The 23,596-nt window shown below is 58.9% G+C and overlaps 1 protein-coding gene across 1 annotated transcript; it reads right to left on the reverse strand.

Annotated features, from left to right (window-relative positions):
• Positions 1–6,387: 6,387 nt before the first annotated feature.
• CALM3 (calmodulin 3) lies at positions 6,388–17,867 on the reverse strand. The gene is made up of 6 exons (XM_073321324.1): positions 17,673–17,867; positions 11,177–11,207; positions 9,362–9,505; positions 8,669–8,775; positions 8,386–8,521; positions 6,388–7,698 (listed from the first exon to the last, which is right to left on the reverse strand). Exons 1-6 carry the CDS (start codon positions 17,673–17,675, stop codon positions 7,670–7,672), a joined length of 450 nt encoding a protein of 149 aa, XP_073177425.1. The 5' UTR covers positions 17,676–17,867; the 3' UTR covers positions 6,388–7,669.
• Between the last annotated feature and the right edge of the window lie 5,729 nt (positions 17,868–23,596).

Raw genomic sequence — 23,596 nt, forward strand, 5'->3', positions numbered from 1 at the left:
TGAAGCCTGCACCCCCAGCCCAGAGCTAACAAGCCCTCCCACACCCCCAACTCCTTGCCTCAGTCTGGAGCCCCTTCCCACACCCCAAACCCCTCATCCCTAGCCCCACCCCAGAGCCTGTACCCCCAGCCAATACCCTCACCCCCTCCCACCTCGCAACCCCCTGCCGCAGCCCAGGGAAAATGAATGAGTGAGTGAGGGGTGGGGGAGAGCGAGGGAGAGGGGCTGGAGTGAGCAGGGGTGGAGCCTCAGAGAAGAGGCGGAGCAGGGGGCGAGGCCTCAGGAAGGGGGGAGGGGCAAGGGCAATTGGTTTTGTGCAATTAGAAAGTTGGTAACCCTAGGTGAGTCTGATTCTCTGGGGTGGGGGGCGGGGGGTGAGGTTTTTGTCCTCATCCATGCTGCACCGAGGGGCCCAAGTGCGACTGAGACTTGAGATCCCCCCCGGCCCCCTGTCGAGTCAAGCTCCCCCTCAGCCATGGAGCCGCATCAAATGTTGGCTCCTGGGAAAGTTTTCGAGGACGTTCCCAGTGTCCCCATTCCCAGAAGCAGGCAGGGCTGCTGGGCAGGAATGGGGAGCCCATCTCCTGAGAGGGGCAGTGCGGGGGGGCAAAAACCCAGACTTGTTGGGGATGGGTGCAGCTTGATGGGTTTGGGAGCTGGGCCGGTTGGTGGGGCGGAGGGAAACGGGCCAGTGTCTCTTTAAGCCCCAGGGCCTGGCGGGTGCCCAGACACCTGGCACGATGGAAAATGTGCCGGCGGCAACCTGGCTCCGGCTGCATAAATACGGTCAGGGGAGCGCTCTGCACCTCGCCGATCCGGGGGGACCCTGTCACGGAGTCCCTGGGCGATGCTCTGGAACTGCTCCCCATGAAGCCGGTCAGGACTCTGGGGAAGTCTCCTTTCTGTGAGCAGCCTGTCTGCAGGACACACAGCTCACACAGCTTCCACCTTCCTGGGTCTGACCTCGGAGCATTCCCTCTAGGGCTCTGCAATGATCATACACCCTTACCCCACCACCTAGATACTTAAGAACTGCATAGGGGAAACTGAGGCACCCCCACACAATTCAGAGGAAACATTAAGAACAGTCCCACTTCGTCACAGACCCATCCGTGCACCCGTGGATCAGGCGCCTCTTCTCGGCCGTTTCCGGCCAGTGGCCAGCCCCTTTCCAGGAGGCAGCATGGCCCCCCAGGCGGGAGCCAAGGGCCGGGATCGCAGGGGGCTGCCGGTCGGGATTGAGGGGATCTGGCAGGGATCGGGGGAGGGAGAGCCCAGGGCCGGGATTGCAGGGGGCTGTGAGTTGGGATTGAGGGGATCTGGCAAGGGGGGAGTCCAGGGCTGGGATCACAGGGGGCTGCGGGTTGGGATTGAGGGGATCTGGCAAGGGGGGAGTCCAGGGCCGGGATTGCAGGGGGCTGCGGGTCAGGATTGAGGGGCACTGGCAGGGATTGGGGGAGGGGGGAGCCCAGGGTTGGGATTGCAGGAGGCTTCTGGTTGGGATTGAGGGGGACTGGCAGGGATCGGGGGAGGGGGCAGCCCAGGGCTGGGATTGCAAGGGGGCTGCGGGTCAGGATTGAGGGGATCTGGCAAGTGGGGAGTCCAGAGCTGGGAGCCCAGGGGGCTGCGGGTCGGGATTGAGGGGCATCAGCAGAGCCGCGTACGTGAAGCTTCCAGTCACTACCTGCCCTGTGCCTGGCTCTCGTCTGCCGGCTCGTACATTTTTGCCATACCGGGCTCGACGGCTGTTTATGTTTTCTGGCACAGCAATGTGCATACCATGGTATGGGGCAGGCGCTCCTCTCCCCCTTGCCCCAGGCAGGGCGACCCTGAGCCACCCTGCCGCTTAATAGAAAACACCCCGGTTGATCCAGCCATAGTGCTGACTGCGTGGGACAAACATCTACAATCACATGGGAAAACTGAGGCACAGGGCAGCAAGGGGATTTGACAGTGGCAGAGTGGGAACAGCCAGGCGTCCTGACTCCCCCGCCCCACTCTAACCACTAGACCCCACTCCCCTCCGAGCCAGGAATAGAACCCAGGACTCCTGGTGCCGCATGCTCTAACTGCTGACCCCTAACCTCTTGTCCAGCCAAACATTTGGAGGAGACAAACCCAGCTGGTGGAGTAGTGGGGCTGGCTGGAGATAAGGCAAACCTGCTAGGGCCAGCCTGCCTCTTTACTTAGGTGTCCTGCCAATTGCAGGCATGTTCCACCCCTGCAACAGCTGCTCTCGGCTGGGCCTACTAGGAGCTCAGGGAAGGGCCCATAGCACCAGCCCCACTGCGCAGCCTGGGCTTAGGCCAGGGGCTGCGAGTAGGGGCGTGTGAGGGCTAGTTCTCTGCTGTGCATTGAAATAGGGGAGGAGGGGCTGGAATCCTGTGTCTTTGCTTGATGGATTCCTGGGGTGGGGTGAGGAGTCAGGACTCCTGGGTTCTATCCACAGCCCCGGGAGGTGAGTTGGATCTAGTGGATAACGGGGGCTGGGAGCCAGGACTCCTAGGTTCCATTCCCAGCTTTGCCACAAACTCGCTGTGGGATGCTGAGGCTCACTCAGTTCCCCAGTCCATGCCTCAGTTTCCCCATCTCTGTGCTAGGGTGTTCAGGCAGGCTCCTCCCCTTCCCACACAGCTCTGGGAATCATTTTGTGTGAAACATCAGGTTTCTCTTCCCCCCCACCCACAGACTGGCTGCTCTCCACTGTGCTGGGGTGGGGGTGGGGATTCTGCTCAGTGGATGGGCAGGCTGCTGTCCACCTGCAAAGGGGCTGGGGAGCTAATCACTGCCCCCCCGCACACACCCCCAGCTCAGTGTGAACTGCTGCTAGAATCGCAGTGGTTCGTACAGGCAGCGACAGCTGGAGAGGGACAGCTACAGAGAAGGGGTGTGTGTGTGTGTGAGACCTGGCTGAACTCTCGCAAGGAGTCAGAAATAGAACCCAGGAGTCCTGGCTCCCAGCCCCTCCCCCATCCCTTTGGTTTCATATCAACTAATGCGCAGGCATGCCTGCGATCAACAGGAGGTCAGACTCGATGTGCTGTGGGGGGAGGGGGGGGGAGGAGTCCTTCCGGCCTTAGACTTTGTAACCACTGGACCCCACTCCCTTCCCACTCTCGCTCCAGGGCTTGAACCCAGGAGTCCTGGCTCTCATTCCCCCCCTTTCTCCAAACCATTGGACCCCATGCCCCTCCCAGACCTGGGGATAGAACTCAGGAGTCCTGGCTCCCAGCCCCTTCCCCTGCTCTCACTACTAGACTCCACTCCCCAACCCAGGAGTCCTGAGGCCCAGCCCCGCTTCCAGTTTTCAATGGCTGCAGTGACCCTATGTGGGGGGCTCATACTGACTGTAATGGACCTTACAACTCTGTGGGCTGAGGCGCACCCTCTGCCCACAGCTTGCGTCCCCTTCTGGTGGCCCGCCACGGTGAGCAGCCCCTGCTGGCTGGGCAGCATTTAACTGCCCCTCCCCATCTAACCCCCCTCCCTGCACGTGGCGGCCAGGGCCCTGCCTGTCTCCCTCAGCCGCCCCAAATGCTCCCCAGGACCCAGCCCCTGTATCTCCCCGCAGGTGCCTCTTCTCCAAACTCCCCTGCTGCTGGGGACACCTGGAGCCAATTGGGGTCCACAGCGCATCTGCCCCCCCCCCCCAGCTGGAGGAGTCACGCTGTGACCCACAATGCAAGATAGTGGCTTTCCCTGGTGAGATGACGCAGAGCTATGCCCTCCCCCACGCCCCAGCAAAGAGCCAGGGCTACAGAGTCACATCTTCTCTCCCCCCTGCCTCCCGCCAGGCCCACTGGCCTTTGGACCTGCCTCGCCCCCTTGTGACCCACCAGCGAGGGTGAAAACCATGGGCCAGCACTGGCCTGCAGTCACCACAGGATAAATCAGGAGCAACAGGAGCCAGGGGGGCTGATCCCAGCATCACGCCCCCCAGCACAGGTCGGGCGAAGAGGGGAACACAGGGCCTTTCCCCTGCCGGGGTCACTGGCTCTGATCCGGCCCCAGAGCAGGGGGACATGCTAGCTCAGGGGGGTGGGGACTGGGGCCCAGAGCCTTTCCCCAGCCAGGGTCACTGACTCTGAGCCGGACCGAGCAGGGGGACCTGCTGGCTCAGGGGGGTGGGGACTGGGACCCGGGGCCTTTCACCTCTCAAGTGCCCAACCCTGGCACGGTCACACGGTCCCAGCCTGTTGCACCCTCGGGGGCCACCTGGGCAGCGTAGCAGCTGACTCCCCTGTACCCACTCCAGCAGCAGAGAGCTCCTGCCTTCCCACCCACCTTGTCCGTCTCCCTTAGACAGCTGGCCCTTTCTGGGGTGACTGCCTCCCTCCAGCGTCCTCCCCGTGTAACTGCAGCCCCGGGTGCCTCTTTCCCAGCATCAGAGCAACTAGCTGCTAGATCTGAACCTTCCCCAGCGCAGGGGAGATTTTCTTAGTCCCCAAACTCAGGCCAGCTCCCAGGGGCTAGCAGAGCCCACGAACAGGCTAGTTCCCCCTCCCCCCGCAATCCCCCAAGGCAGGGGCTGCTCAACAAGTCAGGCTCAGGGGCAATGGCCCTGCCCACAGCTTGTCAGGCTGGGGCCTAGGAATTGGGATGCCGTTTTGGGGTTTTTTCCCAACGTAAGCCCAGCCCTACTGCTTGCCGATCCCAACGCCGCAGGCCCAAGCAGCCTGGAGGCCAGATCCATCAGCAAGGCAGCACTGAAGCCACCAGGGGAGACTGGGCCCCAAAACTGCAGCTTTGCAGAGATTCGTACATTTCAAGCTCCTAGCAGCAGGAGGGAACAAAGCCGGCTCTTAGCCGCCGGCAAGGTCACTGCCCGACACCGGTACTCGGAGACTTCCAGGCCAGAAGGGACCAGGCTGACCATCTAGTCTCACCTCGTGCACGTTGCAGGCCACAGAACCTCACCGACCCACTCCTGGAAGAGACCCCTAACCTCTGGCTGAGTTACCGGGGCCCTCAGCTCAGGGTTTAAAGCCAGTGATCACTTGCCATGCTAATAGGGACAGAGGTGGTACAAGGCCCAGTTTTGGCCTCTCCCGCATGGCTGGAAGGTGCAGTGGGTTTTTCAAGGCAGAGGAGGCAGCTGGCATCTTAGCACACCACAAAGACAAGAGAACGAGGCCCTGCCCGGGTGCTGTTTTGGGTCTGCCGCTGGGTTGGATGCCGGGGGCACTGAGCTCACGTCAGGTTACCGGTGATTGACGCAGGGATCCCACCAAGGAATGTAGGCTGTGGCCCAGACCCTGCAGCATCACTGAGGTTAGAAAAAAACCCTTCAATGTGACAGTATCACCGAGAGGCCCCAGCAGCGAGCAGAGGCCGTCCCAGGGCCAGGTGCGGCCCAGTCCCGCCGCAGCCCGGTCCTGCCAGCAATCATGGTGCCGGGTGCAGCAGACATGGTACAGAACAGCCCCACACACTCAGTCTAAATTAGGAAAGGGGAGCTGGAGGGAAACGGACACAGAGGTCACCCAGGAGGTCAGCAGGAGCTGGGATTTGAGCCCCAGACCAGGGCTCCCCACTGCCTGCCTCATGTGAGGTCTTCTACACCGTGACACACACCAGAGCAGCGGTTTTCTAACTGGGAGAGTCAGAGCTGATAGCAGGGGGGTACACAAGAAAAATCCTGAGGCAGCAGACAACTCATTTCATTTACTGCACAAGTTATCAAACTGGGGGGGGCATGGAGGAATTCCGGTGGATGGGAGAGAAAGCAGCAATGCCAGGTGGGCTCAGGCCATGGCCTGGCAGCTGGCATCAGGGTGGGAGCACCAGTCCACCCCCTGACTTATGTCAGGGGGCCCTGTGGCGTGGCTGGGATGGTGAGGTGCCACCAAAGTTGTAACTCAAAGGGACATGCTTAGCTCACCTGCCCAAAGATTCCTCCGTGGCCTCCTGCGAGGGGAGGGTACATCCCATAATTTGCAAACCACTAGAAGCCATTGCTAAATGGAAGACAAATCTGGGAGGGCGCATGTGGGGTTCGTGCCCCCTTGCCCCCCCACGACACCTCTGGTAGAATCAGAGTTGACATGGCCAGACTAAGAGAAGAGAGGGACCTGTGATCCAACAGCCCTGGCAGCCTCACGGAAACCTTTCACCAAGAGTTTTCCTCCCGCCTGGCTCAAAGCATGAGAGTTACAGGCATAAAGAAGGGAGCAAAGAGTCGCTTCTGTTACGCCTCAGTGGTTGTACGCTTGATATCTGCTTTCCTAGCTCTGCAGCAGGCCAGGGCGTCTGCCGGGAACCAGAGCCAGCAAGGAAGGGAATTTCTGCAAGCAGGAGAGAAACTGAATTAAATCCAGGCCTCCTTGCTGAGGCAAGATGAAGACAGGGTTGGGGGACATGGGGGGAAGGAGACCCGATTCAGCAGCGTCAGGTAGTCACTGTATTTTATTGGAAAACATTGATATAGTTTTATTTTCACAGCTTGAACTGAACACAACATCGCCCGCTTTCAGACAGCCTCGCTCCCATCAGCCCCACGCCCCAGCTCTCAAAACAGGCTTTCCCCTCCCCCCGGTTCTGCTCACAGCCCAGGGGCATTGCCGGTCCCGCCACGGGGCACGCTAAAGCACCCGCTTCCCGGGGGGGGGCTGGGGGGGAATTTTCAGAGCGCCTTCCCCCCTCCCCAAACTTTTACAAAATTAAAAATAAAGAGAAGCAAGTTGACGGCTCATGCTCTTCGCGGCGGGTTGGCCAGGCAAGGGGGGACTTAGCAACAAGAGCACAGACATCAAGAAAGCAAAGGCAGGTCACTAGATAGAACAGGGGGCCGCACCGGTGACGCCCACCCAGCCGATAGCAGCTGTCGCTCGCCTCGGGTCTTCAACAATCCCCTCCCGCCCGCCAGCTCTTGCCAGTCAGAAAGCAGCCATGCCTCACGCAGGGCGTGGACTGGATGGGTTAGCACCAGTATTTACACAGCAGCTGAGAGATGGACAGTGCTTAGGAATCATCGCATGGACATTTACAGTTTGTACAGGGCTACGAGCAAGGAGAAATGAGTCCTGGTTTTAGGATCACGTGTCAAGAGCCAATTGCTTTAAGCTTTTTTTTTTGGGGGCAGTTAAAACCCTCCCCCCCTCTTTTTCCCCGGATGGCATGACAAGGTCTCTGGAACCCACACTCCAGTCTCTGGGATCGTTCGCCGTCCCCTTTCTTTAAAAAGAAAAAAAAAAGACGAGACAAGAGGCTTCCCTTCCTGCCGACCCCCTGTCGTTTCCAGGGGCGAGACGCTCTGAGGCCGCGGGGTGAATGCACAGACCCACAGTGCCAGACGCATGCAACACGGTTAAAGTTTGCTCTCTCCGCGGCGTGCTGGGACACCGGCCAGCTCCGTCCGCAGAACAAAGAACCCCCCAAAGGAACTAAAGACATCTGCAAGGCTGAGATTTCCGGGGGGTGGGGAGGGGAGGTTGGGTTAGGGCCAGACGGATGGGCTGGGGGAGGAGAGAAAGGGAGGAAGGGGAAAAGGGCAGGAGGGACAGGGGACAATCATGCAGTTTGGGGAAAGTAAATTTTTTGTTGCTTAGTCAGTTTTCTTCCACAGCCGACTGGAGTTTGCTGAAAGAACCAGATTACTTAAGTAGAGAGAGAGTGTTGGAGAAAAGTAGTGAAGGAGAATGGGCATCGCCAGCCGCCCGTCCCGGAGCCTTCACTTTGCGGTCATCATCTGCACAAACTCTGAGAGAGAGAGAGAGAGAGAGAGAGAGAGAGAGGGGCGAAGGTACAGGATCAGAGAGCCAGGATCGCATCCCCACTCCGCCCTTCTACAGGACTCAGCTACAAAAACAGCCCATTAGCCTTGTTTCCCCAAAGGGCTCAGGATCAGCGAGACCCCGTGCACAGAGAGCTAAGCACCCCCTGGGTATAAGGGGGATGGGGTACCCCTCAGCCAGATCTCATAGCTTTTACACAGAACGCAAAGCACTTCAAAAAGATCAACCTTGCCCCCATCATGGGGGGGGGGGGGGTATGGAGAGAGAGGAGAATATACATAAGAAGCGACATGCCCCAAGGTCACCCAGCAGGCCAGTGGCTGAGCCAGCGCTCTCAAAGTCCAGTTCAGCACTCAGGTTCTGACACCTTCACCCAATGCAGAAATGCAGCCACTTCTGGGGTGGAACTCAGCAGCTGGAACGGTTGTACAGAAGTGCCAGCAGCTGAAAGCTACAAGCATCCTCCCATTCTGGACATGCATTTGCACGATAAGTTTGGGATTGCAGACCTCTTGGGGCATTTTTCAAGCAGCAGGACCTGGGCCTGATCAGGTCAATGGTGCTCAGCTGCAGGGGACCGTTGGGTTGCCGAACCCTTGAGGACAATAGCCTGGTCGCTGGTGAGGCATCTCAGCATCCCTCTCCGACTCACCTTCATAATTGACCTGCCCGTCTCCATCGATGTCAGCCTCTCGGATCATCTCGTCTACCTCCTCATCGGTCAGCTTCTCTCCCAGGTTCGTCATCACGTGGCGCAGCTCCGCCGCGCTAATGTAGCCGTTCCCGTCCTGTAAGGCAGGGGGCGACAGAGCAAGGATTTAGCTCAGTACAGCCACTCCCCTTCCACACACCCTGCCCCTGCACACCAGACGTGGCAGCTCAGTGACCTCGGCACCCACAACACCTTGCCCCCCACCTCCCAGATGGGTGCTCACCTTATCAAAGACCCGGAATGCCTCCCTGATCTCTTCCTCGCTGTCCGTATCCTTCATCTTCCTCGCCATCATGGTCAGGAATTCTGGGAAGTCGATGGTGCCGTTCCCTGGAAAGGAAGTGCTGCCTTTGAGTGAAGGGGACTAGCAGGGTGCCGGGGCGGGGAAAAGCACCAGGGGATAAGGGAGAGGCAAGGAAGGGAATCAGCTGGCTGTGCCAGGCCCGGCTTGGAGCCTGAAGGCCTGTTTGTCTGCAGAGCGGGCAGTATACCCACAAGCTCTGGTGGGACCCACCTGTAAGGCAGGACAGGAGTTCGGAGCCCATGGGCTCTTCAATCCAGGGCCCCTCATTTGAGGCGACCAGTGTGGTGGCATCACTCTCTGTGGAACCGGACTGAGGTCCCAAGGAACAGCTGTGGGCAGCCGGCAGCAGCCTCAGCTGGCTTTGAACCACCGGCCTCAGGACAAGCTGCCTCTGGAAGCCTGCCAGACCAGGGCAACGGGCACCCGAGAACAGCTGCCCACGGAGCCCCACTGGGATAAGCCAGGATGCACGAGCCAGGTAGAGTGCCCAAGACGCCTCCTCCAGCATCTTACGTGTGGGGGGGAATGGGTTTGCTGCTGAACACCGTCCCCTCCCATTCTGCTCCCTGCCAGGCAGGCCGCCCTCGGCCACTCAACGCCCTTCCAGCTCACCATCCGCATCCACCTCGTTGATCATGTCCTGCAGCTCTGCTTCGGTGGGGTTCTGGCCCAGGGACCTCATCACCGTCCCCAGCTCCTTGGTGGTGATGGTGCCGTCCCCATCCTTGTCGAACAGGGAGAAGGCCTCCTTGAACTCTGAGGGAGGGAGAGACCCGCCGCCCGTCAGTGCTTCGGTTAATGAGGCTCCTCTACTGCAGAGCTGCTGAGCACGCTTCGGTGGCTAGCAAGGAGCAGCCGAGCGGCTCATGAGACAGGCTGCTCAGAGGCAAAATACCCAGGGCACCTTAATCCTGAATTCCCCACCCCCACCCTCTCACCACTGCTTCCAATGTCAAGTCTGACCCTAGGGTGAGTCTGCGTCGTCCCGCTGACCGAATGGTCGTAAGGGGCCTAGCTTGAGCACTGGCCACTGCCAGAGACGGGATGAGAGATCCCCATGGCTGGCGATTCCTATGCTGGTCAAATTAGGCCATTTGAAGGGAGGTCAGCAGTATCCACTTAAACAGCACCCCTCAGCCTAGGGATGTTTAGAGAGCCTAATGCTAAAGAGCTGTCAAGAAGCTAAAATACAGCTATCAGCAGGGGCACAGGGCACCAGCCAGTGGGGTAACCCGCTCTCGAAGGTGCCACACTGGTGTTCCTGTGTCCATTCCCCAGTCGTCTCCTGCAGACAGACCCTTTGCTCGGTCCCATCCTGGGGCCCACCCCTGGGGCCAGGTTTCTATTTTCCAACAAAGTTAGCCGGGGACTTCGACAGCACTAATCAGGCTGCTGCTAAATCCCAATGGCCGGAGGCTGCGGTGGGCGAGTCCGGATGCCCCGGTCATAGGACAGCCAATCAGAAACATGGCCCATTGCAAGAGCTGAGCGGTCTCCGATCCCAATCTGCAGGCTGACAAAAACCTTAAGACGTGCTTCTCTCCACGACCGCTACAAAGAAGGGGAACCGCAAAGCCGGCTAAGCACCAAGCCCAGGGAAACAGACTGTCATTAATGAAAGAGTAGAACCAACCTTCCGTGATAGCCATAGCAGGGACAGCATTTGAATCAGATTTTTAAGCTGACTGTCTTTAAGCATTTAAAGAGCTTCCAGCTAGCTGGGGGCATAGTCCTCTAGGTAGCACTTGGTGGAGAATCTCATCTACTGTCTGCCTATTTGTGCCCCGGCCCCAGCAGCAGACCCCCTATATGCCTACCATCAATTACTCCTTAGCTCCATGTCACGAGGTGAGCTCCAGGAGCGGGACTCTAAATGCTGCAGCCATGAGCATGAAGACTTGGCAGAGTCTCAGAGCATCGCTACGCCTGAAAGTCCTACACAGCAGAGAACCTAGCCCCTTCCCTGGAGCATGCTCGGTCCTGCATTGTGGGGGGCATGGCCAGTAATGGGGCCCACCCCACTCCCCAGAAAGTCATCTTCATGCCCCACTGGGCAGCAAGACCAGAGACTCCTCCCTTTCCCCTGCTCACTGGGGGCACGGTGGAGGGGGAGGGGAAAAGGGGTCGCTACAGATGCACTGAAGCGGTGTGTTGGGAGACGCTCACCCCTCCTTCAGTCTAAATACGGGGGAGCCCATGTAGAGTGAACAGCTAAACACCCTGGATCAGTTCTTCTGGCCCGTACACGCCCGTGTCCCGGTGGGGATGACAGACAAGAGCTGCACCTGGGGATGCTGTGGATACTGGGTTCCCTCCCCATTCTTCCGAGCCCTGGGCTTGGGGGGTGATCACTACAACACAGAGCCTTTGCGAGCGCCACGGTTACAACAAACACTCAGCTAGGTGGAAGGCGGGTTTAGGACTCACCTGCTATCTGCTCTTCAGTCAGCTGGTCGGCCTAGAAGGAGCAGAGAGAAGTCAGTCACCAGGGCATGGAAACCGTGGGTTGTTACAACACCTAGAAGGCAGCTCGTAGCAAAGGATGCTGGGTTGACCTGATCGGTGCCTGCCTCTCTGATTCAGGCGGTGGCAGCATAATCGTCCCCTGTTTTGAGAGCACCACCTCCCCACAGCCCAGCCACGCCTCCATCTCCGTACCGGAAACGGTGATCATCAGGGCCGCTCCTGACAGGCTGCTGCCTCGACCCATCATCGTAAAGACAAGGGGGCAGGTGCCACCCTAGGGCAGCAGCTGAACCCCCAGCCACGGTCACGGCCAATACCGCCAGCGCTCCAGCTCCAGGACGCTGTGGCTCTATTTCCAGTTCCACTACAGAGCACGCCTCTTGCCCCATGTGTGCGACGGAGTCAAGATCTGCCTCACCAGGGCCTTAGTTCAGTAGGGTTTATACCGAGCACTGAGTCACGGCACCAGGGAAGGGCAGCGTATTAACAGACAGCCTAGCCAAGATTCCTGAGGTTGCAAGGATGCCACCAGTCCCAAGCTCTCCGCTGGAGACATAATGCCGGCGGTGCAGCCCTTTGCTGATCCTCATGTGCCCGCAAGGGGATTAAGGGGAACTCCGAAGCTGCCGGAGCCCCAAAATGCAGGGTTTGTAAAAAAGCTCCTGACCCAAGTCTGGGGGAAATATGATTTCAGCACACGGGCCTGTTTGGACCTCAGGCTTTGCCTGCAGTTTTGGAAACTGCAGCACCCAGAGGCAACCATATGAAAACGACGAGAAATGGTGAACTTCACGAGGCTCCACTGTGAAATGCGATCGAATTCCTGGCACCAAGGAAGGAAGAATGGTGCCGTGCCTGAGGGCTGTCAGCACCGAGGCTGGAGCAGAGCAGCGATTAAGGTTTCATACTGCAGCCTAACACCCTAGTATCTGGGTGCCTTCCGTGACAAACTAATAGCCAGAGCGAGGTCCCCAGTAGCCTCGCTCCCTTTGGGACAGCGATGCCCTGCTCCAGATAACATCTCACTGGAGAAAGCCTCATGGTAGCGTTTGGGCAGCAACACCCACTACAAATGCAGCAGCTTCGCAGCCACCCAGGGCAGGAATCAAGACAACCGAGCAATTCTAAAATTGAGTGAAGGGAGGGTGCGAACCAGTAATTTTCCCAGCCATAGGGGGTGACGGGGGTGGGGTCAGCTCCCCACAGTGGGTCAAATGAGGGCATTCATGCCTGAGGCAGAGACAAACTACAGGACCAAGCTGCTCCAATCTCTATCCAGCTACATCTGCTTCCGCCGCTGGCATGAGCACACGCTAGGGGGCTGGCAAGGGGCATTGGACAATTTTCATCTTTGCTCGTTAGCTTGGGGTCAGTCGCTCCCCAAAGCGAGACCGAATTCTGCAGCCACCCAAGCTGGGATTGAGCTGCTGTCAGATCTCGAGACAAAAGCAGGGTCAGGCCGTGGGAACCCTCCAGGGAACACACAGAGCAGTGACAGAGATTTCCGACATCAGGCATGCATTGAGGTGGCAAAGGTATCTTCAGTGGAGGTGTGAAACCAACGTCCATACAGTCACTAAAAATCTCAAAGCACTTTCCCCAAGAGACTGCACCTTAGCCCCAACATCCTGGCCTGATTCCAATCGGGCAGATCCATTCAGCCTCCCTAAACTCCCCTGCAGTTTCAGTAGGATAGAGTTCTCATCTTTCTAGCCTGACCTACCGCGTAAGCACTGCTGAGCCATTCCAGTGACGAGACAGGCACATCTTGTAAGACATAGCTCAGATGAAAGGTGCTCCAGAAACACAGGTTGGTAAGGAGAGAGCAGCGAGCAAAGATTAATTCGTTAGGCAGGAATATCTACCAGTCAACTGAGAAAGGGAACGGCAGTCACAGCTGATGGCAGTTTGTGGGGGAGAAAACTCCCTCCCCATGGCTTGGTGTGAATGAGGCGACTCCATCCATGGAGGTGGAAGGTCATGACACAGCTCCCCAGTACCTGAAGCAGCACGTTGTCCTGCTGCAGTCGGGAGAGGTTGGAGAATTTGGAGGGGAAAGGAAGAGATCCTGCATCGCCCTATCAGAGATAAAGGGCTGATCAGTCAACACTACTTCTGTAAAGGGAAATCAGGCCTCCCCAATCTATTAGAATTCTTTGAGGGGGTCAAACACACACATAGACAAGAGTGATCGGGTAGACAGAGTGCACATGGATTTTCAGAAAGTCTTTGACATGGTCCCTCACCAAAGACTCTTAAGCAAAGTAAGCCGTCATGGGATAAGAGGGAAGGACCTCTCATGGATCAGTAACTTGTTCACAGACATGGAACAAAGGGTAAGAAGAAACAGTTTGTTTTCACAGTGGAGAGGGGGAATTAGTGGCATCCTCCAAACGGGTCCGTACTAGGACCTGTGCTGTTCAACATATTCATGAATGATCTGGAAAAAGCGATGAACAGTGAGGTGGCAAAGTTTGCAGATGATACAAAATTACTCAAGACAGTTAAGTCCAAAGCATACTGCAACGAGACAAAGGGATCTCACCAAACTGGGTGACAAAATGGCAGATAAATGCAATGCTGATTAATGCAAAGTAATGCATATAAATGCACATAATTCCAACATTACATACAAAATGATGGGTTCTAAATTAGCTATCATCACTCAAGAAAGATCTTGGAGTTATCGTGGATAGTTCTCTGAAAACATCCACTCAGTGTACAGCAGCAGTCAAAAAAGCGAACAGAATGTTAGGAACCATTAGGAACGGACAGAAGACAGTAAACATCACAATATAAAGCCATGGTACGTCCACACCTTGAACACTATGTGCAGTTCTGGTTGCCCCATCTCAAAAAAGAGATAATTGGAAAAGGTACAGAGATGGGCAACAAAAATGATTAAGTGTATGGAACAGCTTCCATATGAGGAGAGATTAATAAGACTAGGACTCTTCAGCTTGGAAAAGACGACCAAGGCGGGATATGACACAGATATATAAAACAACTGGCATGGAGAAAGTGACAAAGGAAGTGTTATTTACCCCTTCACATAACAAGAACTAGAGGTCACCCAATGAAATCAATAGGCAGCAGGTTTAAAACAAACAAAAGGAAGTGCGTCACACAACGCACAGTCACCTGTGGAACTTCTTGTCTTGGGATGTTGTGAAGGCCAAAAGTATAACCGAGTTCAAAAAAGAATTAGATGAGTTAATGGAAGACAGGTCCATTAATGGCTGTTAGGATGCTCAGGGACACAACCACATGCTCCGGGTGTCCCTAAGCCTCTGACTGCCAGAAGCTGGGACTAGATGACAGGGGATGGATCACTCCGTAATTGCTGTGTTCTGTTCATTCCCTCTGAAGCACCTGGCACTGGCCACTGTCCGACAGGATACTGGGCTAGATGGACTATTCCTCTGAGCCAGCATGGCCATTCTTTTCACTGGTCTGATCCTGGCAAGGCCTGTAACCTCACATGGCAAAAGACCAAAGCTCAATGTGGCACCACTGCACCAGGAACTGCTGCCCAGCAGGAGCTCAAAATCCTAACCATCCTTCTCCCCAAAGAGGAGCCTTCATCCCCAGGACGAGAAGTTTATCCTCCTCCTGGCATGCCCATCTGGGTGCTTGCTCAGTGGGTTTCCCTTCCAAGACCCTGTTCAGGTAGGAATCTCTCCCCTCTGCAGCCTAGCTCCACTCCTTACTCATGCTGAATCACCCACTGCAGCTTCTTGTTCTCCACTTAGCACTCCCACAACCAACAAGACTCCCCTCTCCTAGGGACTGCCCACTTCGTTTCTTGTACCCTGCTCTGGCCGTCCTCTGAGCCAGGATACTGGAGCCCCTGGTCTGATCCAGCCTGGCAAGCCCTAGGTTACCAAGTTCCTAAGAGCACTTTCCAGCACACGGCAAGGTCACATTCCCTCAGGATGCACTTCAACCAAAACCCTGATCCACTGCTCGCTGTAGCTGACACACCAGCTCCCAACCTCAGTGATTCTCGCCCCCCCACCCCCCGCTTCACAAGGCACCCTCCCCCAACCTTGAAAACCCCAGCAAGGTCCCCCTGCACCCTCATACCAGCCATCCTCAAGGCCATCTCCATCCATACCAGCCACACACCCCCACCCCTCGGCATCACAGAACTCCCCAAACCCCACTCAGACTTCATTGCCTCTTCCCTTCACGATCCTCCTCCCATCAACTCTGGGATTCCTCCACCAACCCCCTAGCGCATCTAACCCACACCAAGATGGTCCCAATCCACACACCCCGAAGTCCCGTATCCCCGGTAAACGCCCACAATCTCTAGTTCCTATATCCCTAACCCTATTTCCTCTGAGCTCCTTCCCAACCCTCACTCACCTCCAAATCCACAGATCTCCAATTACTCCAGGCCTTTCACATCCCCCTCGCCTTCCATAACCTCAAACCTTCCTAGCCTCACAGTGTCCAGCTAATCCCCCCCGAAACCTCCACACCCTTCCCCCTCGAGCCAGAGAGCTTCTACCAAGTCACTGTACCCCCACTATATCCCCAAGCTGCACAGAGCCAGACCCCTAAGCTTGTCACCCACACCTGCCTATCAGCACCCCAGCCACCAACCTACCCAGTTCAAACCCTGCTAACCCCCACATCTTCCCCCGCCACACCACAACCCTTCAGTCTCCTTGCGACATCCCTCCTCAAGTGCTGCCCGCCCACCAACCCTCCCACGCCCCCAACTCACCTGCCAGCCTCTCCACACGCCCTACCTAACATACCCAATCTCTCTCCAGGCACCCAGCTTTCACAACACCCCTAACACACAGCCCAGCCCGCCCACCCTCTTCCCATCCCGCTCTCCAACACCTAACCCACCCCGGCACCTGCTCCTGACAACCCCCCCCCCGTGCCTTCCAATCCCAGCTCAAATGGCACCCCGCAAGACACCCTCCCCCGCACCGGCCTCCAGCCCCCCCCCCGGCACCTTCCAGACACAGCCTGAAACTGCCACTGTACCCTGACACCCCCAGGCCCCCCCACAAGCCATACACAGACCATAGAGCCCCACCTGTAACCCCCACGAGACACCCCCCTCACTCCCTCCACCTCCCCAGTGCCCCCCAACACTCCCAGCCCCCTTCCCTCCAACCCCCACGCTTCCTAACACCCCCCCAGCCCCCTTCCCAACACACTCCTCAACCCAGCTCCCAAACCCCTCCCAACCCCCCCAGCCCCAGGACCCGCCCCCCGCACCCTGCCCGACACCTCCAGCCCCAGGACACCCCCCCCCGCACCCTGCCCGACACCTCCAGCCCCAGGACCCCCCCCCCGCACCCTGCCCGACACCTCCAGCCCCAGGACCCCCCCCCCCCGCACCCTGCCCGACACCTCCAGCCCCAGGACCCCCCCCCCCGCCCGCCCAGCCAGACACCTCCAGCCCCAGGACCCCCCCCCCGCCCGCCCAGCCAGACACCTCCAGCCCCAGGACCCCCCCCCCCCGCCCAGCCAGACACCTCCAGCCCCAGGACCCCCCCCCCCCCGCCCAGCCCGACACCTCCAGCCCCAGGACCCCCCCCCCCCCCGCCCAGCCCGACACCTCCAGCCCCAGGACCCCCCCCCCCCGCCCAGCCCGACACCTCCAGCCCCAGGACCCCCCCCCCCCCGCCCAGCCCGACACCTCCAGCCCCAGGACCCCCCCCCCCCGCCCAGCCAGACACCTCCAGCCCCAGGACCCCCCCCCCCCCGCCCAGCCAGACACCTCCAGCCCCAGGACCCCCCCCCCCCGCCCAGCCAGACACCTCCAGCCCCAGGACCCCCCCCCCCCCGCCCAGCCAGACACCTCCAGCCCCAGGACCCCCCCCCCCCCCGCCCAGCCAGACACCTCCAGCCCCAGGACCCCCCCCCCCCCCGCCCAGCCAGACACCTCCAGCCCCAGGACCCCCCCCCCCCCCGCCCAGCCAGACACCTCCAGCCCCAGGACCCCCCCCCCCCCGCCCAGCCAGACACCTCCAGCCCCAGGACCCCCCCCCCCGCCCAGCCAGACACCTCCAGCCCCAGGACCCCCCCCCCCCGCCCAGCCAGACACCTCCAGCCCCAGGACCCCCCCCCCCCGCCCAGCCCGACACCTCCAGCCCCAGGACCCCCCCCCCCCGCCCAGCCCGACACCTCCAGCCCCAGGACCCCCCCCCCCCGCCCAGCCCGACACCTCCAGCCCCAGGACCCCCCCCCCCCCGCCCAGCCCGACACCTCCAGCCCCAGGACCCCCCCCCCCGCCCAGCCCGACACCTCCAGCCCCAGGACCCCCCCCCCGCCCAGCCAGACACCTCCAGCCCCAGGACCCCCCCCCAGCAGACAGCCCCCCACTCAACCCAGCTCCCAAACCCCTCCCACCCCCAGGGCCCCCAAATCCCTCCATGCCCCAGCCCCCCCCCCCTTCCTGGAGCCCCCCCCGGGCCCCTCCCCTCACCATGGCGGGGTCCGGCTCGCGGCGGCAGGAGGCTCCAGGCGGCGGCGGCGGCAGCAGCGGGTGGGGGAGGGAGGTACCACCAGCACCAGCCGGGACTCGCTAACCGCTTCACAGTCACACCCCCCACCCTGAGACCCCTCCGCCAGCCATTCGCTGCTCCGGCCCCGCCCCCGGGGCCGTCGCAGCAGAACGAGGAGCGGGAGGCGCCCGCCTTCACGCCCCGTCCCGGGGACTATTTTCTCTCTCCGCGCACGAACACATGGCATGTAGCTTCAGCCATGTGTCGCGCCTTGCCATTGGTCCGGAGGCGGCGGCGGGATGAGAGCGCGGCGCTGATTGGACGCTGCTCACCTGCAATGCGTAAAAATTGGACTGGGCCATGTTAGCGGGAGGGCGGGGGGACGGGGAGGGAACCAAGCGCGGGAGGGAGATCACGGGACGGACACAGCCAGACCAGGGTAGCTGGGGGTAGGAGAGGAGCATCGACACCCCTTTTCCCGGAATGGAACAGCCCGGAGCAGCCCACCCCAGTAGGCAGATGGACCAACCCAAGGGAGTGGGCGGAGCCCCGGAGATCACGTGACACAGAAGACCCTGCCCCTAATCCCTTATTCACAAAGCATAGGCCCGCCCGTTTTGCCACGCCCCTGAAGCTTTTGGCCACGCCCATTCATCCCAGTTGCATTAGACCACGTCCCTTATGGCTCGGGCCGCGAATCAATCAGCTTTGGCCACGCCTCTTCTGAGTATGGCCATAGTATTGTCGGCCACGCCCCCTGCTCTCGGGACCACGCCCCATCACTTCTGGCCACGCCCTCACGACTAATACCACGCCCATATTCTCATTGACTAAATCTCCTATTGTCAGGGCCACACCGCCTTCGTGTCTGGCCACGCCCCTACGCTAATACCATGTGTATTATCATTGGTCTATTTTGTGGCCCCGCCCCCTGCGCTCAGGTCTCAAGCTCTGGCTTTGGCCCCAGTCGCCTGGGTTCCTGGTTCTGTCCCCGTCCCCACCCCCAGGGCGGAGTGTGTGCACCATCGCCCCCTTGGGGCCCAGGGCAGGGGTGTCCCCTAGGGTCTGCTCCCCCAGGGCTTTGCCATTCATGCCCTGGTGAGTCTGGTACCTGGCGGGCAGCACCATTCACTAGGCTGGTGTGACCCACTGAGGCACAGCCCCTTCGCACCCCCTACCACCTGGCCCATCGAATGGAACGGATTCCCCTTCCCAGGAGGAGATGGGGGTTGTCAATGCGTGCTCAGCCTACACCCCCTTCCCCATCGCCTTCCTTCCCTGTCTCCCCTCAAGCTCTGGCATGATCCCCATGACCCTGAGATGAGAGGTTTCACAAATTGCTCTTCGGCTGGACTGCTGCTTTTGATGGGCCCCGAGGGAGTGGCCCCAAGGATGCTGTTACCCTAGAGACCAGGAGCCGTCTGCGGCTGGCAGAAATCCACTTTTAACCCTTACGGTTTATGACCCATTGGCTCCTTCCCCGTTCTGCCTCCCTCTGAAATATCTAAGGATCCACTCTGTCCCCTTCCCTGACTCCCCCTTGTCAACATCCCCAGCGCCCCCAAACACTGCCACCTCCCCATGGTACCCTCCCAACCCAAAACCCCACTCGCGCTCCCTCCAGCCCCCTTTTCTGACAGCCCCGCCCCACCCCACTTTCCCCCATCGCCACCAAACACCTCCAACCACTAGTATCCCCCACCCCACCCTCTACCCCCAAACCCCTTCCCAGCCCCTTGCTTAGACTCCCCACTTCTCTGCATCCCCTTCTCGGACGCTAGGTGGCAGCCAAAGCCTGTGGGGCCTGCATCGACTTCCCAAACCCGGCCCCGCAGGCCTCCAGCCTGAAATGGGAGAGCCCGGTGAGAGGGGAGGAATAGCTCCCCTGCCTCCCTCTCCACCTCCCTCTAATCCCCTGCCAGCTGTGCCCAACGCTTGCTCCACGGTTAGGTACCAGCTGGCCTGGGATCTGGGCTAGTTCGCCTACCGGCAACCGGACAGATTTTCTCGCCCAGCTCTATTCTCAGTAGCTACCTACTTTCCCCCTGTCTTTCCCGTCACAGAATCTATTTCCTCTCCATCTTTCCATCCGCAATATCTGTCTGCCTTTCCCTCTCCCTCCCCCCATCCACGGGAGCGATCTACCCCTCTGCAGTTCGTATCTCATCTGTTTCATCTGTTGACTCTCTCTCTATTCTTCCTTTCCTGTGCAGGCAATCTATCCATCCTTCCCTCCCTATCTATCTGCCATCCTTCCTTCTCTCTGCTGTATCCATCCATCCTTCCTGCCCCAGTATCTCTCTTTATCTATCCACCCATCCCTCCTTCCCTCCCCAGTATCTCTCTCTATCCATCTTTCCTTCCTTCCCCCGAAACCATCCATCCACCTACCCCCTGATCCTGCGAGAATAAGGGTGGCTAACCTGAGCCTGAGAAGGAGACAGAATTTACCAATGTACATTGCTAAAGATCCACATTCGTCAGCAGCCCCCCCATCAGCTCCCCCCTCTCCCAGCACCTCCTGCCCACTGGCAGCCCTGCCGATCAGCTGTTTCGTGGCGTGCAGGAGGCTCTGAGGAGGAGGGGGAGGAGCGAGGGCCCGGCAGGCTCAGGGGAGGGGGCGGGAAGGGGTGGAGTGGGGGCAGAGCCCGGGTGGAGCAGTGAGCCCCCCTCGGTCTGTTGGGAAGTTGGCGCCTGAAGCTCCAGCCCCGGAGTCGGTGCCTGTACAAGGAGCCGCCTCTTAACTTCGGTCTCCGGAGCCACAGGTTGCTCGACAATGTGTTTCTAACCCAGCTTGTCTCTCTCCGGCACCCCGGCATCTGCTGAAGCTGCTAAGCCGGGGAAGGGGGCCAGCTGTACTGATGGTTTCTGGGACGTAGACACCTGGCCACCTGGGATCGGGATCAACCCCCCCCTTCCACCCCCCGGCTTATTAGCCATGGGGGGGCACCAAACAGCAGTGACTTGTGACCGATCTCGGATCCCCCACCCGTTGCTTCCCTATGGATCCCGCCTCTGCTCGGACCCCCGGCACTTTCTCCCTGCTGCTGACGCTGCAGGCAGGGCAGGTCTCATCCTGCTGGCAGCCAGGGATCCGGTCCAGGCGCCGGTGCTTCAGCTGGCTGGACACCAGCTGCAGCTGGGTAGGGACAGGGGCGTTAGAACAGGGAACGGCTGCCAAGGGCGGTGCCTCCTCCCTACGGCCTCGCGTCCATGAAACCCTGCAGGAGTTTCGCTGTGAATCAGCAGGAAACACGGCACCACCAACCTGAATTCCTCAGGGTCTGGGATGGGGGCAAGGAGAGCACAATACGTGCGTGGCCACCGCTGCCCGCTTCTGGTGGCAATCAGTACTACCCAACTGTGTGTCATAGCCCCTATAGTGCTGGAAACTAGTGGAGATTCTCCATCAGCCCACATAGTTACAGAGGAGGAGGCCCATAGTTCTCCCCTTCCCCTCTTACCACTAATGCTCCAGTGGGGTTTAAATGGGAAGGGCACGGAGAGGCGCAAGGCCAAGATTCCTCAGCTGCCTCGCTAGCCCCGAGCGCATCCCTCTGACAAGCAGGGACATGACACAGGCTCTGCTCACCTCCTACTGCCTCCCTGCCTTTCCTCAGTGACTCTGTTCCCCTGTCCTCATCTCTGCTCCCTCCTCTCTTTACCCCAGGGGTCCCCTGACTCTCCTGCTGTACTACAGGACAGTGCTTTCCTCAGCATCGCAGGCCACCTCTGGCCACATCGGGCTTTGTGATGCTTCACGTGCTGTGGCTGCAGCTGGGCTAGAACCCAGATCCCTCAGCTCTGAAAGCCTTGAGCTTTCCAGAGAATCCCTATTTGCAGTACAGGGGTTATGACATGCAGCTGAGCAGTTCTGATGCCAACCAGCAGAGGTCAGCGGGGTACTGTGCTGGACGAAGCCATCAGCAAGACAGGCCCCTTGGCTGAGGCTGCAGCTTGTGGTACAGTCGAATTTCAGCCTTCATTTAAAAAAAAAAACGTTTTCTAGCCATAACGGTTGGGGCGAAAAGCCAGGCGTCCTGACTCCCGGGATCTAATCCTCTTCTCCCTCCCTCTCCACTGTGCTCAGCCATCTCTCAATCTTCCTCCCATTTGACTGCCCCCCCTGCCTCAAGACAAAAAGTCTCACAGCCTTGGGGTGAGGCTTGGAAAATATTTATTCATGGTTCACACTTTTGACCCTGAGCGAGCTTGTCTCACGCCGGGGGCGGGATAGAACCTGGTACAAAAAAGCAAAGAGGTCACAAAAACTCTACGAAGGAATCTGTACAGTATCATACAACAGAGATACATTCAGCACATGCACACACCTGCCACCAGGGGGTGCTGCAATATGCAGCCCCTCCCTTTCAATGCTGGGGGGTGTGCCTTGGCTCTGGCACAGAATGATTTATTTTTCCTAATCACAGGCCCAGTAGGAAGGCAAGGGAGGCCTTGTGTGTGTATGTCAGGGTGGGGCTGGGGAATCTCCAAGGGGTCCCCTAGACAAAAAGCTGATTGAAAATGTTGGGGGTAGAGGGGGGCTTTCCATGGAAAATGTTGACTTCTGGCGGAAACTCAGAATACTGTCATAGCTTGATTTGGAAATGCTGCTGCGGTGCATCATGGGAGATGTAGTTCTGTTGCTACATGATTTACCTCTGTGAGCTGGGCTCCCCAACTGGACTATATCGCCCATGATGCATCATGGCCACAGAGCCCCATGATGCAATCACCTGGCCAAGAGGAGAGGTCATGGTGCATCATGGGAGATGTAGTCAAAGTGCCGTAAGCTCTCATTCTCTATTCTCCAGGCTCCCAAGCCAGACTCCATCTCCCACGACTCACCCATAGCTGAGGGCTCCCCAAATGCAACCGCCTCTCCACGAAGGGACTCTGTGGTGCATCATGGGAGATGTAGTTCCATTGCCTCACGCTTCCATTCTCTGTTGTCCAGGCTGCCTGGTTGCACTACCTCTCCTATGATGCACTAGGGGAGTCCCTGGCCATGGTGCATCATGGGAAATGTAGTCCAATCGCAAAGCCCGCCCATAGAGTAGAAAAGCATGAGGCAACTGACCTACGACTCCCATGAGGCACTGGGGTGCCACGTCTGAATTGAAATATTTTGGTGTCTTGGGTGTTTGATTTTTGTGGCATATTCCCTGGGGAGCAGGTGCTTTTCGAGACAAATTTCCTTTGGTTGAAAACCCAATTTCCCCTAGAAAAAATCAGTTTTGATGGAAATTTTCCCTCCAGCCCCAACTACTCCTTCCCAGGTGGGTGGCTTCAAGACAGAGGGGCTTAGTGAGGGACCAACACATGTCTCAGAACAGAAGCAGATGGGGCTGGGATGGGTGATGGGCAGGGGTGGATGGTGGGGCTTGGAGCTCCTGGGAGTGGGCAGATCTGGTCTCCGTTCATGGAGCACAGACACCAGATTGACAACCGTCAGCATTCAAGGCATCTGGCTGGACAGAGTGAGAGCAGGCCAGGCAGACGTGGGGGGAGCATTGCCCCCCCACACCCTGACAGAGTGCCCCTGCCTCAGTCCCACCCTGGGACACTCTTGGCGGATGGAGTTCGTTATCCACGGCCCGTCCCTCTGCAGAAGCTGCTGGCTGGGGACAACCAGTGAGGGCTGAACAGGAGGGATGTGGACACTGGTCCCCCTAGGAACTGGGCTGAGTCCTGCAAACTTGCTTCATGCTGACAATGGGAATGAATTTCAGGGGGAACGGAGACGGTGCCTCTAGAGGGAAAAGGCCCCGCATCCCTTTCCCCACCCCCCTGAGCCAGCCAGTCCCCCTTTGCCCCGGGGACCAGGTTGGAGATGGTGCCCCCTAGAGGGGAAAGGCCCCGCATCCCACCCCGCCACCCCTCCAAGCCTGCCAGTTGCCCACAA

This window comes from Lepidochelys kempii, chromosome 23 (genome assembly GCF_965140265.1).
Source record: "Lepidochelys kempii isolate rLepKem1 chromosome 23, rLepKem1.hap2, whole genome shotgun sequence".
In the NCBI taxonomy this organism is placed as follows: domain Eukaryota; kingdom Metazoa; phylum Chordata; order Testudines; family Cheloniidae; genus Lepidochelys; species Lepidochelys kempii.

Bases quoted from the DNA above. Each gene is read 5' to 3' on its own strand.
- CALM3 (XM_073321324.1), bottom strand. The intron at 9,506-11,176 runs GTGAGTCCTAAA...TCCCTCCCTCAG, and splicing joins GACTGAAGAGCAGATAGCAG to AGTTCAAGGAGGCCTTCTCC. The intron at 8,776-9,361 runs GTGAGCTGGAAG...CTTCCTTTCCAG, and splicing joins CAACGAGGTGGATGCGGATG to GGAACGGCACCATCGACTTC.